The sequence below is a fragment of the Alosa sapidissima genome, chromosome 3, assembly GCF_018492685.1.
Source record: "Alosa sapidissima isolate fAloSap1 chromosome 3, fAloSap1.pri, whole genome shotgun sequence".
In the NCBI taxonomy this organism is placed as follows: domain Eukaryota; kingdom Metazoa; phylum Chordata; class Actinopteri; order Clupeiformes; family Clupeidae; genus Alosa; species Alosa sapidissima.
This window is the reverse complement of record NC_055959.1, coordinates 2,803,219-2,822,455: the sequence shown is the minus strand read 5'-3', so window position 1 is coordinate 2,822,455 and position 19,237 is coordinate 2,803,219. Positions and strand designations below refer to the sequence as shown.

Here is a 19,237-nt window from a genome sequence, read left to right as displayed (position 1 = left end):
ACCCTCATTTTTCAAAACTGTGCTGTCGAGGAACCGGAGGACTGGTGTCATACGCAGACAAAACACAGACAAATAGAATGACACACACAAATACAAACACACACACACACACCCCAACACACACACATACATAAATATATACACACTAGAACATAGGCCTACATACATACACACTCACACACATACATAAATATATACACATTTTAGAACATAGGCCTACATACATACAGATATCGTACACACTCAGACACATACATAAATAAATAAACACACACACACAGCTCTATGTGTCAGTGTAATTTTGTGACCCCAATTGAAAGTGTGAGTGTGACCCTCATTTTCCAAAACTGTTATCAAGAAATCCTAACCGCAGTCAGCTAACAGCCCACCTAAATCGACATATTAAGACAAACAAAGACAGACAGACAGACACACACATACACACACATCATAATGACTTCAATCTGTGACTAAGACTAGAATCAGGCTAATGGGAAATCCCCATTCAGCAAAAACGTATCAGTAGATGCTATTAGCGCTACCAACAAACACTATAGACCATAGAAGGTCATTAGATATATTTAAGCCATGCAGACACTGGAATATCCAACCACCTCCACCACCCACCACCCATGTATGCCCATTTGGGATCTTACACATGCTCTATATCTTCGATAAGACAAGAGAACACATAGTGGGTGCAGAATAATTACATTTCTCTCCCCTTCTCCAACCTCCGTCCGATCCCCACTCCCCCTCTGTCTCGTCCTCTCCGTCATTGCCTTGCGTGTCGGAACAAACACACTCACAGCAGCCATATTATCCGTTACGGTCTGAATGAATTGTTTGCCAGTGATTGCGACACCCCCACACTTTTTATGATAAACTGGGTCTGGTTTCCACTGCCTCCAGATGTGAACGAGCACGACAGAGGCTTGCCCCAGGCTGAGGAGGATTCCAAGACTAATTAGTTACCACACAGATACTCATTATCTGTCAGAGGCCTTTAGTTCTGTCTTTTGCATGGATGTTCCTCTCCTGCTTTGAGCATCTTTGTTTCTCTTTCTATCTAGGCCCTTCTGTTTGTCCTTTCACATTGATTGGAAATAGAAACTAGCGTGACGTTGAGTACTACTAAGTGGCTATGGCTACCCACATACATGTTTCAGATGAACTACTTCATGTGGTTCATGTCTGATATTCTAATTTGGTATTTAATATATTTGTTTGGACATTTTCCACATTTCTAAGCACATTTTTCCTTTTCTAAGGTATGTTGTTCTGAGAAAATGTCATAGTTGCTTAATCCACCAGAGGGCAGTATTTCCCAGTTATTGGAAGCTCACTGACAACCTTTTTCCCCTGTAGGCTATGAGACATGTTTTTCTCTTTTTTAAATCATTGATTGGTAATCGATATGGGGAGGTAAAGGCAATACCTTAATGTTCTTTATCTTATCTTAACATTACACTGGCAGTGGGTTGTGACTACCCTTTCAAATGTAGGCTATGTCACCATAGACACACTAATATTGTTCAACAGTTGGCTCTTACCTTGCCTATAATTGCAATGGAGGTCTGTGCTGATAAGATTATTGGAAACACATGTGCATTATTCTGCACTGCAGTGCCCTCCTATAAGAAAGGAATGTGGCTACTTGGCAATCAAGTCTTTGTATCCACGAATATATATATAGGCTATATATAGGCTATATATATAAAGATGGTATATATTTATTTATAGGGTGTATTTACAAACAGTTGTGTGAATTTAAATTAGTCAGACTAAAATTAAAACTTGAATAAATAAAAACAATTATTATACGGCTCTTCACAATGCAAGTAGAATGCTCCATTGACTTGAATGGGATTTCCGAAAGTTCTAGCGGTCATTATTTCTTGGGAAAGGACCTCTGAATTTGATCAGACGGTTGATCAGCTGTGTTCTAAAGAATGTTTGATTCAAGTTCAGCGTGTGTTGCGAACTATTTGTTTCTCAGCAAAAGCCACGACGAAACGGTAACAAATAAGTGTAAAGAGACATATCATGGAGTTTATTTTTTCGTTTTGGCAAGTAGCCGTATAATAAGCGGGATAATGTATAGAACGCCGGTCATCATGGGAAAATAAGTCCCTTCAGGGCGAAACAAGACCCCTCCGCTGGCGCGTCGGGGTCCGGTTCGCCCTGTCGGGACTTATTTTCCCCATAATGACCGGCGTTCTATACATTATCCCTTACATAATCACCTATGTTTGAGTGTAGAATGCTTATTTGTTGCAGGCCCTATATGGTCTTTTGGGCCCCCACCGTTGACTTCAAGGCAGCGCTGCCTAGAGGGCGCTAGGGCTAGGGCTAGGGTTAGGGCTAGGGTTGGGTATCGTTTGAATTTGAACGATTCCGATTCCGATTCCAATTCCGATTTCTTATTTCGATTCCGGTTCCTAACAATTCTCGATTCCGATTTTTTTAACAGGCAGGGTCAAAAAAAGTTTAAAATGAGCTAGCTAACCAACGGTCTTTCTCAGGGTATCTGCACATTTTCCAAGTGCAAATTTTGCCTTTTTCAAGGAAGACCTTTTCAAGACATCTAAATTAAAATTAAGACTATACCACGGCAAAAAGATATATATGACTGTTTATGCAATCATTTTTTTTTTTCCTACTAATTTTAACCCCCATCCCATTTTGGATGTCTACAGAAGTTACCAAATATATTTTGGCGAAAGAAAAATAATTGTGTGTGAATTACCTTCACAGCTATAAATGCCCAATTTTAGGGTCTGGGCTGCTTGCTTTTGAAGCTGGCTGTACATATTTGGTTTTGCTTACTGCTGAGGCTGACTGTTCTTCACCTGTGTCTGTAGTAGCCTAGGGCTACTTGCCAAAAACATGTGTACTGGACTGGATTCCCTTCAATATTTTTTCAAAGTTAGACTAAGCTATTTACATATTTTAATAAGCCTACTTTATATAATTTACTATGTGCATCTATTGTCCAATATGCAGCACAGCAAATTAAAGTTAATCCACTACTTTACATTTTGCATACCAGTTGTATCTAAACCAACCAAAGCTTGACTGAAACATTTTAAAACCATTGACTTGTTTTAAATTAATTAAGAGACAGGTCCTCCTCGCATGATCCTGCTGAAAACTGCTGGTTTCATCTCTAGCACGCACGTATTATGAACGCACGTTTTTTTTATGTAGCAGTCGCCGACATTCAAAAAATATGCGGTTATTTCACAACTTTTGCGAAGTAGGTAGCGCTAGGGGCGCATCTCGATTTCTAGGCTACGAAGTAGGCCTAGCCTACTGGGAAACGCTGGCAAGCAAGCTGCTGGCAGATATTACAGGTTGGCTATTATAACTTACACAGATATTTTCTTCCCTAGGCTAGGCCAGCAACACACGCTGGAAAGATGCAAACAGATCAACTTAACATATACAGTATTTCCTCCTGATTGCAAAGCACTGCACATAATTTGACCAGCAGTCTTCGCGTCCATAGTTTGTGAAACGATGCTGCGTCCAAGCAAAGATTTTAGATGCCAAGCGCAACTCCAAAAAGGAGAACAAATGAGCGTCCGGCTTGAGGCTGCGCCGGACGCCGGACAGGGCTTTTAAAATCCATATGTCCGGCCTAAATTCGAACGTATGGCCAACCTATCGTTAACTGGCTTACCAACTCTTTCTCCCGCTCATTCTACCATAGGCTTCCTCATTCCACGTAGGCTACCTGTCTATCTCTCAGTCTATCAATTCAGTTGTATTTAAGACTTTTTAAGGATCCGCAGGAACCCTGCTTGAAATAGTCTGACCTTCTCCCTGAATTTTAATTCTATGAACTATGCGCTTCTTCATTGGTGTTAGCCGTTTCTTCTTTCGGTCAGCGGACTGGGAATCGAAACTAGGAATCGAAATTTAAACTTTTGAACGATTCCGGGAAAATCGCAAAGATAGTCCCGGTTCCAACCAATACTCGATATTCGATACCCAAGCCTAGTTAGGGCTAGGGTTAGGGCTAGGGTTAGGCCTAGGGTTAGGGCTAGGGCTAGGGTTAGGGTTAGGCAAGGCAGCGCTGCCTGGAGGGCGCTAGGGTTAGGGTTAGGCAAGGCAGCGCTGCCTTTAATCACCGGTGGCAGCGCTGCCTTGAAGTCGACAGTGGGGGCTCAAATCACCATTAAGCGATCTCTATTCTTGTGTGAATGTAAATGTATGTGTAATCTGTCATCCCTGAACATGTTTCACTGCTAGTGCAAGTTTAATGGAATTGGAATTCCAACCAAGATTGACATCATTTATCAATGTGACATGAGAATGTGTGGTATTATATAAAAATGTTCATTTTAAGATGTAACATTCAAGTCAGATTCATTTGTATGTTATTTAATTGCATACTTTATTACAGCCATTGTATTACATCTGTGTATGAAGTTCCAACTGTGCTATTAAAACTAGCATGTAATTCTTTGTCTGATGTACTGTATGTGCTGATGTTAGCACACAATCCTATGTGATTTGTCAATGGGATATTGCATCTGTATCATGGCAGAGGATAGATGATGATGATGCCTTATAAGTCATATTCTAAATTCTAAGTGACCCATACTTCCTCATTTGGTTTTTGATGATAAATACATAAACATAATTGGCAGAAATTACTCACTACAGAGAAAGTAAAGAGCATGTAGAAAGTAAGAAAAAAGCATGTCCGCTTGACTTTGAAAAGATCAGTTCCTTAAAGTTGTTGTAGAGAGTCCATAGGTCTTTGTTGGCATTTGTAATCAGATAGCATTTAGAAAAAGCTTTCCACCGGGGGTGCTAACATAACACCACCACTGTTATCCAATATCTCACAGCCAGATAGACCACCTGTGACCTGTGCCTTATCCTGTGCGACAGTGACTCACATGAGTAAATGTCAAAAGGAAAGTGACCACTCCTGCTATTACTGACCATACTCCATAAGGCTCAGCCACAGTGACGGAAAGTTCCACTACCAGATAGATGCACAGGCTCATAACTAAAGCTAGACGTGAGTCAGCGAAACAAACGTGCTCCTCCGATACCTGTGTCGCATTTCTCCCCCCACCCCCCCACTTCCTCTCCGGGTTTACAAATACACAAGCGCGTTATGAAGAACGAGCCCCTGGCGTGGGTGAGCTCAAAAGAGCAGCTTCTCAGAATAGAGCAGGGAGGAGAGAAAGGACACAAAGTGCTTAGTTAAGATAACAACTCTTGCTTTCACACATTCACCTAAACACTCACAAACACTCACTCACAAAACCTACACATTAATAAAAAAGTGTGTGTGTGTGTGTGTGTGTGCGTGTGTGTGTGTCTGTGTGTGTGTGTGTGTGTTCGTGTGTGTGTGTGTGCGCGTGTGTGTGTGTTCGTGTGTGTGTGTGTGTGCATGTGTGTCTGTCTGTGTGTGTGTGTGTGTGTGTATGTGGAAGAGACAGAAAGGGAGGAGGTGAAAATACTGTAAGAATGACACAATCAAATGGATCAGAAACAGTCAAGTCAGAAACTTGTAGTGGAACATGACATGACATCATGACATGAGAGAACATGTAGAACATGACATAGACACATATTTGACCCCTTGCAACACATGAATGCAATTACCCCGTGTTATCAAACTGTGAACTCATTTCTGTTTGAGGTGAATTGAGAGATGCCCTAAAAGAGAGTGCAGGAGCAAAATGCTAATGGGCTGTGTGAAGGTCAGCGTCTAGTTGTGCTGTGCATGAGGAGAGAGGGAGAGCCAGTGCACCCACCCCCCTGTAGCAGTGCACTGCAAACAAGATGGAGGCCTTTCCGCTATGACAGTAAACTGCTGTGGTTGAAGTTTACTGCAGAAGGCCAGGGCACCGACCTGACCGCACTGCAGCTCCCAAGGCAAGAGACTGACTGTCAGCAAATGTGCAAGTTGTTTGTTTTCTTTTGGTGGACATGCAGAGTGTGTAGGTGTAGGCAAGGCAAGGACAGCTTTCATGAGTGTTTGTATTGTTAATCATGTGTTCTGAACAGAAGGAGACTGCACACTCTAGCAGCTCATATGCCAATAGTTTTATTAATCAATAAGCCCCGAGAGGCCGTTCTATATCGTGAATATAACACAGCTGAGGGATGTTGTTAGGCACGAAGCGAGCGAAGCGAAGCTGAGTGCCGTTAAACAACCCTCAGCTGTGCTATATTCACGATATAGAACAGCCTCAAGGGGCTTATTGCTTTTATAAAACGGCTACCACATATAGGACATTAAAGGGACACCAGGCAACGTTTTCGTGTTAATTACTCATCTTCGTAAGTCGGTATATGGTTAAATGACTCATTACAGGGCAAATGAAGACTCTCTCGCCCACCCCTACTGCCTGTAGGAAGAATATCCCGCTTTGCAAGTTCAGTGTATCCTACCCACCGACCGAAGCAGGCAGGCTAACAAAACGCTAGAGATTGTTGCAAACGTGTGTATAATGGCAGAGCCGGCGAAGAAGCAGCGAAAACCCTTGACAGAAGCTGCAAAGAAAAGGAAGAGCTTCAGACCGATCAGGCTTGCCTGGTGTCCCTTTAAACATTGATATAAAATAAACAAATAATCATGAAATTTAAAAGCTATTTCATCTACAAATGTCCATTCTTCCGCGGAGTCCCCATAGAATAGTTCCACCGCTAGTAGATTCTTATCGGAATTGTTGCTCAGCAACTTTACATTTTAACCGTTATGCATTCTTAGATATAGAATATGCAGAAATCACAGTAGGCTCAAGATTATTATAGTTTCACACCAGAAATGTGCAATTATAAGCACTTTATTATTTTCGAAACCTTGCACAAACACAGCATGAAGTGCAACATTACATTACTAATCTATTCACAGTTATAAAATATACATTCAACTTGAGTAGTTTTTTCCAGTTTTTTCCAAACCATTAAGATTACATATAAGAACATAACAAACATAATATATATATAAACATAACAAACACTATAATATAACATATATAAACATAAAAAACACTGTAATAAATTCAGATATTAAAAGTTACTGCAATTTATATATGTCACATGAAAAACTCTTGGCGGCGGTTTGAAAAAATGCCAAATAGATCAACTCTATTCTCAGTGCTTCCTTCATATTTCCTCACTCCATGTACAGACTCTCCCATGCCTCTGGCCTATGACTAGTTCAAGGAGGTCATTGTGCATTTCCTAGGTGCAGATCAAAAGTGAAAAACTTTAAAAATCATGACAAAATAAAACACAAAAAAAGGAAAATATTCAAGAAGTGTGCTGACTTATTTAAAGCCTTCTCTGGCCTATAACTGACACACAAACCACACTTCCCTTCCTCCTCATTTAAAGCAAAAAAGACTGGAGTATTTGCAGACATTAGAAGCTTTTGGCAGAGTATGTACTACATTGATGGCTATCAGAATAGGAGAAAGAAAAGTCGGTAACACTGTCATGAAACCTAATCCTAATCCTAACCCTAATCCTAATCCTAACCTCTAACCCTAATCCTAATCCTAATCTCAACCCTAACCCTAACCATAACTCTAAACCTAACCCTAATCCTAACCCTAACTTGTTATGACAAAAACCGAATGCCACTTAATAACAGAAGCGTTATGTCATAAATGTTTATGACTTGTTTATGACACGTTCATGACAGTGTCATGTCACTCTTATGTCGGCACTGTCAAGTAAAATGTTACCGAAAAGTCTACAAATAAATACAAAGTATGTTCTGCATTAAAATGTATGAGGCATTTTTATAGACGGTTGGAATAACAAGATGATAAGATGTGCTATGGTGTTTATGTAAAATAAAACAATTGGAGTGCAAACATACATTGTGCATACAAAGTAAACCGATGCCAATCATCCATCTTGTTTATGCCACTTTACTACACCATATAGGCTCCAAAATAGTTATCTGCTGATGTGGACAGTATGATTTCGGTATTATTTACCCTTACAAATATAGTATCACCTTTAAAGAAGTGGAACATACCTCCCAGATAACTATTTGTTTTAAAGTTTTTGATTGACTTGGGTATGTATTCCCTTGACTGCAGAAGCACCAGCTCTTCAGGGTAACGGTCTGTGGTCCTAACAATGGAATGCAAAAGTGAAATGTTGTGCTTCTCTGTAAAGTAGACCTTGGAGTAAACAAAGTAATATCCCTCTTCCTGGATAATTAGGCCCCCATCTTTGTATTTCATTCCATGTATGATAGATTCACCGTAGTCATGCCAAAGCATGAGTCCATCAGCAGTAGGTTTCTGATTACCTGCAGTGACGACAACAAAGACTGATGATAAAACAGTTTTGGAGTATTAGAGATTATGTGTCTAAAAGGTAATAAATACTGTAGCAAAAGGTAGAAAAATCTCACTGTTCATATGGGCGAGAGGTTTGGAAGGTGGAACCACAGGGTTATCTATTGGTGTTGGTTTATCTGCAACTGTATTCATCAATCAGAGAAACAAGGGATTTTTTGATCCTTTAATGAGTGCGGAAATTACATAGGAACTGTACAGGGAGGCTACATTGGGCACGTAACTGAAGCGTTCTGTTAGCGCAACATCTGATGCAACAATAGCTTCCACTGTAATCAATGGAACTGGCTACACAAGATATGACAGTGGCACATACATTCCGGAAATTACACAAGTTTTCAAAAACTATTGTCACGCTACGTGAACAGAGCGCTTCAGTTGCAGACCCAGTGTAGCCCGGGCCTAAGTATTATACATGTTGTGGTACAGTGGCATAATTGTTAGGTCATAGAGCTGAACTGTACCTTGCTTTGACATCTCCTGTGTTTCTGAGTCACCCTGTGAAGTGATAAGAAATTTAACTCAGATTGAAAAAACAGAAATAAGAGACATTTTTAACGAATGGGGAAACTGAGATGAAACTCTGGCAAGCAGGGGCATCTCCGCAGTCAGATTGGCACCTACAGTACAAAGCAGCATAGGGAAAAGTAGACTGAACCTGCTGTTTCATGACTCAGTCTAGACACCTTGACTATTAGCAGTACTCTTTAGCTCAAAACATAAATGAAACCACAGGACCAAGTGCCATAGTCAGATCATAGTGGAACTTTTTTTATGGGGGGGTTTCACATCATGGTGGGACAAACCAGCTATAAGTGCTCACCACAAATGTTGCTTCCACTCCATGCCCTAAACAAGCCTACAGTACCTCTTTCCATTTTCTGGAAGTATTGACAGTTTTCTGGTTTTGGTATTGATATTGTTTGGTGAATCACGAAGCGAATTTCGAGCCAAGCCTGAAGGAGTTCAGTTCCATTTTATGTTCAGTATTTTCCCAATTCTGTACTACAATGGCATCTACGGTACTTTTATGTTTACGTTTAAATTGAGATATCTTATGGATATCTCAATGGATATAGAACTGAACTCCTTCAGGCTTGGCTCGAAATTCGCATCGCGTGTCACCAAACAATATCAATATATTATATAATACACATATCTAAATACTAAACACATCATTCATTGATTTTTTTACACTGAAATAACATGGACAAAAATGTGTGTGAACAAAAATGCAGCAAACTAAAACCAATAAAAATCATGTAAAAAAATAAAAATAAATAAAAAATGCAGCAAACTAAAATCAGAAAAGTCTTAAGTGAAATAGTAGAAATGGCACTGACAGACATCCTAGTTGATTGGAATGCAAATTGATGAATAAGTTAAATACATTTATCTGTGGTCATATAGGGAGGCTCTTCATTTGAGCCAGCAATGGAAAACGGAGGAAGGTGCCACACTTAATGAGGGGAATGACTACTCACCGGAGAGGACTTGCTGGTGTACAGACTGTAAATGAAACAGGCTTCCACCGCCATGCCACACAGGGCCAGAATGACCAGGGCAAACAGCACTGGCTGAGCCACACTCCTTCTCTTGCGGAAAGGGACCGGTTTGGGTGGCAGTGGCGGAGGATAATCTGTGTGAGTGTCCACCATGAAGACATTGGGGTACAGGTTGCCAGAGGCTGCCATTTCCACAGTAAGTGCTCCTCCTGCCTGAAAATGCGTCAAAAAATGATCCCTCTTTAACTCTAAGAAGCGCTCTTTAAAAATCAAAATGACGAAAGTATTCTTCCAGAAATAGTCTACCATAAGTCAGACCTCCTGACCTGTAAAGACAAAGGTCATGGACTCCAGAGAAATTACACAGAAGGTTAAATCCTGATTTTGGTCCATCAAGAGGAAACAAGCACAGCCACCCAGGCTGTTAGTCACTTGAGAGAGAAAGAGAGAGATAAAGAAAGAGAGTACAAGTGTCCATGCATGGGCTGTTATAACTTCTTTGACTGCTGCCTCCTCCTCCCACTCAGCACGCCTAAGCGGCCTGACACTTCCTGTGAAATGCGTGTGGCCTGTGTGCATGCTCGCCGCTCTGTCAAGATCTAGGGTCTCACAAAGCATGCTGCTGGCTGCCTCTCTGTGTGTTTCAGAAAAGGGAAATGAATTCTTTGTCTGAAATATACCCCCGTCAACACACACACACACACACCAAAGCAAAAAAGAAGATCATTTAATTTCAGTGCTATTTGACCATTGCGCAATATGTGTAGTTTGCTTCATTCTTCTCTATGAGGAAGTCACCATCACATTAGCAAATATGAGGTCTGTACGGGTTTCTTTTTGTGTAAGTATTTGATTACAGATACAATGGGCCTGATAAACGGGGGAGGATTCCGCTACAGTAGATATATTTGTTGAGCTGTAATAAGCCTCTTGTTAAAAAACATTAGTCATTAACTGTATGTCTTGGCTGTAGGTTATTATTGGTGTTTTTTAGGCTATGTACAGAATCATGACCATTTCAAACATAATACAACATGAAAAATATGAATAGAGAGAAATGTTTTATTATGACACTCATGTCAGAAAGCTGCTGTTTTTCTTTCAATAAACACAGTTACTCTGTGGCAAGTCATTGATGGTACATCTACAGACTACAGACACCATACGTTTTGCAAAACCAACTATTTGAATGATGAATACAGTTTACAATAAATTACATTCATTGTGTGAAAAACCAATGGAATAGGTTTTCAGAAGTGAGATAACAGTCCAGGTTACATTTTGCATTTTCACTTTGCGACTATATTGGGATTATTACAATGGCTTGACTGACTGTACATAATACAATGTGTGTTGAGACGGTCAGTCATCAAATATGACAATATTAAAGCATATATACACATAAATAGCTAAATAATAATAATAATAATAATAATAATAATACCTATTTTACTTATCAGGACATAACAGCGACATAGTCACACTGCACATTGCTATGTGAATGTTAAATTCAGTCATCAAACCACAAATGTGCAGGATTGTCAACATATAAAATGAAAATCACAAAGATGACATATTTGAATTACATTGTAAGTACTAAAAAATACCAAGAATACCAACAGGTTGTTATGCAATCCTGTGATCACAGTAGATATTTTGTTTGAGATGAAAGTAAAGTGCTTGAAATCTGATGTAAAAAAACTGAATTCAATGTATATTCCTAAAAATAAATTGTGCAAAACAATCATATCAATCATGTGTATTTGACCAAAAGGAGTTAATTTGAATAACAGTAATTGTTCAGTGCTCTTAACTTTCTATACGTTGTTTAAAACAAAATACACACATTAACATTAGAAATATCTTATTCTTCTTTAATGTATCGCCTTTATGCTAATACCAACACATATGTACTGTGTGTCAAGATGCTGTCTTTTGACTTGTTTGCTACACCATATAAGCGCCAAAGTAGTTGTCTGCTGGTTGGAGAAGTGTGACCTCCGTGCGATTATTCACCTTGACAAAGATAGCTTCTTTTTCAAACAAATGGAACACTCCTCCCAAGTAGCTATTTGTATGACCTGCATGTGTATCTTTGGGAGGGAATCTTTTTGACCGTAGGAGAACTATTTCTTTTGGGTAGCGTGGTGTGGTCTTGACAACCTCATGTAGGATCAGGCGTTGTTGTGTCTCTTTAAAATACATCTTGGAGTAAATAGCGTAATAGCCCTCTTTCTGAATAATGATCTTCCCATTGTCGTATTTCATTTTGTGCATGATGGTTACATCCATGCGCTCCTCCACTTCCCAAAGGATGATTCCATCTTTGCGAGGTTTACTTGCACCTGTTTCACCACAGAAGACAAACGAATGACAAAATCATGCATTTCTTAAACATACATTTAAAATATCCATAACTTTTAGCTGAGATAAGGCAAAAAACATTTACCAATCAGATGTGCCATTGGTTTTGAGGGTTTCTTCATGGAATCTGAACTCATGTTGACTTGAATTTGCTCTGGGGATATAAAGTCATTGATCGACATGTCAAAAAAAAAACATGTTTATATTTGAGGGGTGTTGGATGCTGTTTATTTTGCTAACAATTCAAATGTACACTTAAGTAACATACTTTCATGACCCAGTGGTGCGTCTCCTTTTGCACTCTGGAAGAAAACAGAGAAGAAAAATATATGTTATTATAATTTCAGATATACCAGTGGATGTTTTGGGTCATGTGGTGCCCTGAACTGCCCAAACAAATACACACTTCACACACACCCTGACCACCACCTCTCTACATCTTCCCACCTATTGTGAAAATGGGCTCCTTCCTCTTTGACCACTTTCACAGCTTACCGGTTTAGCCGAGGACACAGTTACCATACCTGAGTGATTGCCAGGTCAAGGAGAGGTCACATCGAACAAGACAAAGACAAATCAATGGATTCATCTTGATTATATTTCTATGATTTGAATAATTTCACGGAGAAAAAAATCAGTGCTTGCAATTTTGTGTGGTTGTGAAGTCATGGTTTACTTTTAGTATGAAAAGTGAATGAAATGCCCGCCATCCCACCCTGCTTAGCAACGTTTGTAAGGTTGGCTATGATGATCAGGTCTGGTCATGCTAATGCAGTATAAGTATAAAATACTCTTTTGATCCCGTGAGGGGGAAATTTGGTCTCTGCATTTATCCCAATCCGTGAATTATTGAAACACACTCAGCACACAGTGAACACACAGTGAGGTGAAGCACACATTAATTCCGACGCAGTGAGCTGCCTGCTACAGCGGCGCTCAGGGAGCAGTGAGGGGTTAGGTGCCTTCCTCAAGGGCACTTCAGCCATTCCTACTGGTCGGGGATTGAACCGGCAACCTTCTGGTTACAAGCCTGAAGCCCTAACCGGTAGGCCACGACTGCTCCCATTCTCATTTTTTCTGTCTGTCTTTGTCTGACAGAAATGTTGGAGGGGTGCTTATAATATAGCCTATAGGGATAACGGCCACTCAGGTGTCCCGATATAGGCTACATAATTAATGGACAAGGTGGAGGCAAAGAACTCCACAACCCTAGGCGAAGTCGAGTAACCTCCGCCAAGTCCATTAATTCCATATATCGGGACATCTCGAAGGCCGTTATCCTGCTTATCCTCCCGTTGCCACTCATGTATGTAAGCAATAGTCATGCATCTTTACCACAAAATATGTGATTCAGTTTAAAAAGAAACCAACTGGTTCAATTTGTTGTACTACTTTCTTTGTCCCGATATACAGTTTACCTAGCCTGGCTAACGTCAGACTTCATCTCATTGAGATGGGGTCTGGGAACTAGAAATTAATTTTCTCGTATTTAAAACGTGGTTTACAAATGCCCAGAGCCATTTATTGGGCGCTATACGAATGTCTGTCAAATGCGTCTGTACGTAGCTCATAACGGCTTCGGTGTGTCGTCATCGTCTTGCTGCCCTCCCTCTGTTCTGTGATTGGTTCCTTCGTTGAGGTGAAAACGAAGTCCATAGAATCCAGGCTGCCTAGCAGCGTGAATAAAATCGTGCGCGTAAGGCTTTGCACTTCATCCACTAATTCCATATATCAGGACAAATCGGTGTCTATTATCCCTTACTTACAGAAAACAGCATTTATTGTCTCCAGGGGATAAAATGAAATATAAACTATTGTACATATATTGCACTAGAGAAAGCGACAGTGTGTTCTACAATATTGAAAGACAGGTGTCCAGGTTACCAACTTTCCAGTCACGGTCTTTAGCCACAAACCCCCATCTCCCCCTCAATTCACACAGATTTAAGATTTTGGAGTTTTTGATGGTTTTGTTGGACGGAGCTAAAACCTGGGGACCAACTAAAAGCATGCATCTGTGCATGCTGGCATTCAGCTGGGGGTTTTTCAGCACAGAAGTCTACCGAGGGTCTAGCCGCTACCCACAGACCCCGCAGCAGGAGAGAATCAGTCATGGGTTCCCCGTCAGTGTGGAGAGAGAAAAAAGTTAACCTGTCTGTCGCTTATTTTTCTGTTGTGTCATGGGACATGAACTAACTAGTCTTGTTACTTGCAATCTCATTGTGTCCATCATGGAGTTTCTTAATATCTTTTGACATTGACTTGGACCTTCACTAACAATATGTTTTTTTGTAAAAGATATTCACTGTACTCACGAATGAACAATCAATTTGCCACTTATATTGTATCGTATACATCAAATGCTCTATACTTGCTGATTTCACCTGGACTGGTATACAAATTAATTGGAAACTCATTTTTCTTTGGACACCTTACTGACTGCTGATTTATATTCTGAGATGGAGAAAGACTGACAGACTGAAAGAAAGAAAGGAATGAGAAAGTGAACACGTTTGCTGAGGTGAGAAGAGAAAGAGACGAAGGTGTGAAAAAGATGACTGAAAGTCACGTAGGAGATGAGGCCCACCGCTGAAGAGGCAAACCAGAGAAATCAGTCAAAAGGACGAGAGAGAGAGAGAGGCGACGTTACTCACCGGGTCCACCTTTTGGTACAGGTCGTAGATGAAGCAGGCCTCCACCGCCATGCCGCCCAGAGCCAGAATCAGCAGTGCAACCAGCACAGGCCACGCCATACTCCTCGTCTTCAGAGGCCGCGTTCTGGGCGGTAAGGGAGGATGCGAAGTGTAGGTGCCCACCATGGGAGGAGGGGGATAAGCACAGCCAAAGTCTGCCATGGTGACTGAACGCCAAAAAATCTCCTGCTGAAAGCACTGTCACGCAATGTCTCGATCTAACTAACAGCCCAATAAACTCGATTAAAGATTCACTCTGAGGTTACCTAAACATTGTCCTTCTCAAGATTCAAGGACCTCAACGAACATCTTGTGTATTACCTTTTCGAAAGAAAAAAAGAACCGCTACAGATCTCCTAGTTCTTCTTTAGTTGAGTGATGACGCCATATGAGACCCTTCAGAGGCAGCAAGAGGAAGCACAAGCTCACCAGTGTGAATGAGAGAGAGGGTGATTGTGCAATGAGCTTATAACCTATCCATATACCCCTACCTCTAAGCTGTCACACACAACCTCTTCCTCTTTAGAGATGACACCTCCTCTCACACGATCTCCCCCCAGAGTGTGTGTGTGAGAAAGAGAGAGAGAAAGAAAGAAATAAGAGAGGGGGAAAAGAAAATCATATATAATAGTGTATAAGAAATCCAACACTAATCCAATCAGGCCAATATTAGTGTATAAGAAATCTAACACTAATCCAATCAGGCCAATATTAGTGTATAAGAAATCTAACACTAATCCAATCAGGCCAATATTAGTGTATAAGAAATCTAACACTAATCCAATCAGGCCAATATTAGGTGTTTAGTAACTCTAAAAACCAAGTGTCTTAAGTTTTATAGTGGTCAGTTATGGCCTGAAACAAAGTTCAAAATATGTTTGCATTGCAACAAAATTAGTTGCAATGATGAGCTAACTTTATAATGGTTAGTGATCTGTTTTTTATTCACAGTTGAAGTCTAAGGCCCCTATTTTCCACTCTGGCCCATGGCGAAAAACCCAAAATGTATTTTGGTATTTTGAACGTCTCATTTTTAAACAATGCGCCAGGAGGTGTGGCAATGAACAACCTAAGGAGTGGTCTGGCGCATTGTCCTAGAATCGCTATCATACACTACTTAAAACACATTACGCCACTGACCAAGAGAAACCTGGTCAGAAGTCCATGGCGAGTTGTTCATATGTTATTTTAAGAGCACATTATCAACATTGATGGACACGTGCACAATGCACCATCCTTCTATCATCCATGAACGAGCACCAGAGCACATCCATGCTATACATTACAAATTACATGATTACAATGGGAAACATAATTAGAATAAAGATATTACGAAATACATCTCACAATGAGTAATTATTCACCATCATTTGCAAATTGGTAATGACGGTTAAAAGTGATTAGGCGAGAGGCACATATGAGCACAGCTGAAGACGCACTGTCACGAGATATAAGCAACTCCCCTGCAGGATAAACGTTGTTTTATTCAGTCATTCGAACATTATTAGAGTAAGTGTTGCTTTTTATGTTTTCAATAGTAACCGATTGTCAGTCAATAGTGAAAGTAACTAATTGTGTAGAACTGTTTTGTCGTTGACTGATACCACGGTGAAGTTAGTTTCAGTACAGCCTGTTTTACACCTGCCATAGGATTCTAATTGCTTAACGGCTCTATTGTGATGTCATCAGCCCATGTTAAGTCTATGGGGAAATTTTGACTAGTTTTTAATTAATAGTTTAAAAAGTATAAAAGTTACAAAGCTGAAAAATACATAGCACCCATGTCCCAAGTAAGACCTACGTAACATAGTTTGAATGAAGTTTCTACGTTAAACGGTTGAAGCTGCATTAAATGCGTTAGAAGAAGAATAAGAACTAGAAAAGCATTTCCTGAAGGAAATACAGTGCATGAAAATGCAAAAAATATGATGTAAAATATCATACAGAGTAAAAACAAACTATATTGGTTGCTAGGTAGATAAGGTTTAATATAGTTGGAATGATTGAACGGTTAAATAGGTGGATAATTTGAACGGTTAAATAGGTGGATAATTGAAATGGTTAAATTATTTAGGTAGATAATTGACGATAACTGACAGTTGGCATGGCTCTAATGTTTGCTAGCAGTTATAAGATAATAATGTTAACCAAGTTACTTAACTTAGTTAACTTAGCTAATGTTTTCATATTTAGTAGTTATGCTAACTAGCATGCTAACATGCTAACTATGTTAACCATGTTACTTAGCTAACTTAGCTAATCATTTTTAGCAGTAATGCTAACTATGCTAACTAGCATGTTAGCATGCTAACTATGCTAACCATGTTACTTAGCTAACTTAGCTAATCATTTTTAGCAGTTTTGCTAAAAATGCTAACTAGCATGCTAACATGTTAACTATGCTAACCATGTTACTTAGCTAACTTAGCTAATCATTTTTAGCAGTTTTGTTAAAAATGCTAATTAGCATGCTAACATGCTAACTATGCTAACCATATTACTTAGCTAACTTAGCTAACTAGCTACAGTGGGTAGGAGTCATAGTTGATGACAAGTAACAGTTACAATGGCTGAACAGTTAAAAAGTTCAGTAGTTTAAAGGGTTAAATTGTTTAACAGTAAAATATTGTAGTGAGGACTTTTATTTTGAAACAGATTTTGGCAGAGGAAGCAGTTGAACAGGATTTGTAGTCTTAATAGGGCCAGTTTGTATGCTTAAAGCCTGAGACTGGCAGTTGGTCCAGGTGGCCCGAACACCTGCCATAGGATTCTAATTGCTGTGATGTCATAAAGGCCCAATGTTAAGTCAATGGGGAAATTTTGAGTAGTTTTTAATTAATAGTTTAAAAAGTATAAAAGTTACAAAGCTGAAAAATACATAGCACCCATGTCCTAAGTAAGACCTACGTAACATAGTTTGAATGAAGTTTCTACGTTAAACGGTTGAAGCTGCATTAAGTGCGTTAGAAGAAGAAGAAGAATAAGAACTAGAAAAGTATTTCCTGAAGGAAATACAGTGCATGAAAATGCAAAAATATAACGTAAAAAAATCATACAGAGTAAAAACAAACTATATTGGTTGCTAAGTAGATGAGGTTTAATATAGTTGGAATGACTGAACAGTTAAATAGGTGGATAGTTTAAATGGTTAAATTATTTGGGTAGATAGTTGACGATAACTGACAGTTGGAATGGCTCTAATGTTTGCTAGCAGTTATGCTAACTATGTTAACAAAGATAATAATGTTAACCAAGTTACTATGCTAACTAGCATGCTAACACACTAGCATGCTAACTATGCTAACCACGTTACTTAACTAACTTAGCTAATCATTTTTAGCAGTTTTGCTAAAAATGCTAACTAGCATGCTAACATGCTAGCATGCTAACTATGTTAACCATGTTACTTAGCTAACTTAGGTAATCATTTTTAACAGTTTTGCTAAAAATGCTAACTAGCATGCTAACATGCTAGCATGCTAACTATGTTAACCATGTTACTTAGCTAACTTAGCTAATCATTTTTAGCAGTTTTGCTAAAAATGCTAACTAGCATGCTAACATGCTAACCATGTGACTTAGCTAACTTAGCTAACTAGCTACAGTGGGTAGGAGTCATAGTTGATGACAAGTAACAGTTACAATGGCTGAACAGTTAAAAAGTTCAATAGTTTAAAGGGTTAAATTGTTTAACAGTAAAATATTGTAGTGAGGACTTTTATTTTGAAACAGATTTTGGCAGAGGAAGCAGTTGAACAGGATGTGTAGTCTTAATAGGGCCAGTTTGTATGCTTAAAGCCTGAGACTGGCAGTTGGTCCAGGTGGCCCGAACACCTGCCATAGGATTCTAATTGCTTAACGGCCGTATTGTGATGTCATAATCATAATGTTAAGTCAATGGGGAAATTTTGATAGTTTTTAATTAATAGTTTAAAAAGTATAAAAGTTACAAAGCTGAAAAATACATAGCACCCATGTCCTAAGTAAGACCTACGTAACATAGTTTGAATGAAGTTTCTACGTTAAACGGTTGAAGCTGCATTAAGTGCGTTAGAAGAAGAAGAAGAATAAGAACTAGAAAAGCATTTCCTGAAGGAAATACAGTGCATGAAAATGCAAACAATATGATGTCAAATATCATACAGAGTAAAAACAAACTATATTGGTTGCTAGGTAGATGAGGTTTAATATAGTTGGAATGACTGAACAGTTAAATAGGTGGATAGTTTATATAGGTAAATGATTTACTTGGTAGATAAGGTTTAATATAGGTGGAATGATTGAACGGTTAAATAAGTGGATACTTTAAATGGTTAAATTATTT

At 39.3% G+C, this 19,237-nt stretch overlaps 2 protein-coding genes and 1 long non-coding RNA gene across 3 annotated transcripts; 1 reads left to right on the top strand and 2 right to left on the bottom strand.

Moving 5' to 3' along the window:
* Positions 1-3,898: 3,898 nt before the first annotated feature.
* LOC121706001 lies at positions 3,899-15,525 on the top strand. Its single transcript, XR_006030954.1, has 4 exons — positions 3,899-4,005; positions 12,729-12,734; positions 15,358-15,362; positions 15,515-15,525. It is a non-coding gene; the product is annotated as an uncharacterized LOC121706001 (long non-coding RNA).
* Positions 7,605-10,538, bottom strand: LOC121705999 (tumor necrosis factor ligand superfamily member 6-like). Its single transcript, XM_042087410.1, has 4 exons — positions 9,836-10,538; positions 8,816-8,849; positions 8,408-8,476; positions 7,605-8,302 (listed from the first exon to the last, which is right to left on the bottom strand). The coding sequence occupies exons 1-4, from the start codon at positions 10,163-10,165 to the stop codon at positions 7,917-7,919; spliced, it is 819 nt and encodes a 272-aa protein (XP_041943344.1). The 5' UTR covers positions 10,166-10,538; the 3' UTR covers positions 7,605-7,916.
* On the bottom strand, positions 10,913-15,356 carry LOC121706000 (tumor necrosis factor ligand superfamily member 14-like). The gene is made up of 4 exons (XM_042087411.1): positions 14,875-15,356; positions 12,489-12,522; positions 12,306-12,374; positions 10,913-12,201 (listed from the first exon to the last, which is right to left on the bottom strand). The coding sequence occupies exons 1-4, from the start codon at positions 15,073-15,075 to the stop codon at positions 11,804-11,806; spliced, it is 702 nt and encodes a 233-aa protein (XP_041943345.1). The 5' UTR covers positions 15,076-15,356; the 3' UTR covers positions 10,913-11,803.
* Positions 15,526-19,237: the final 3,712 nt, after the last annotated feature.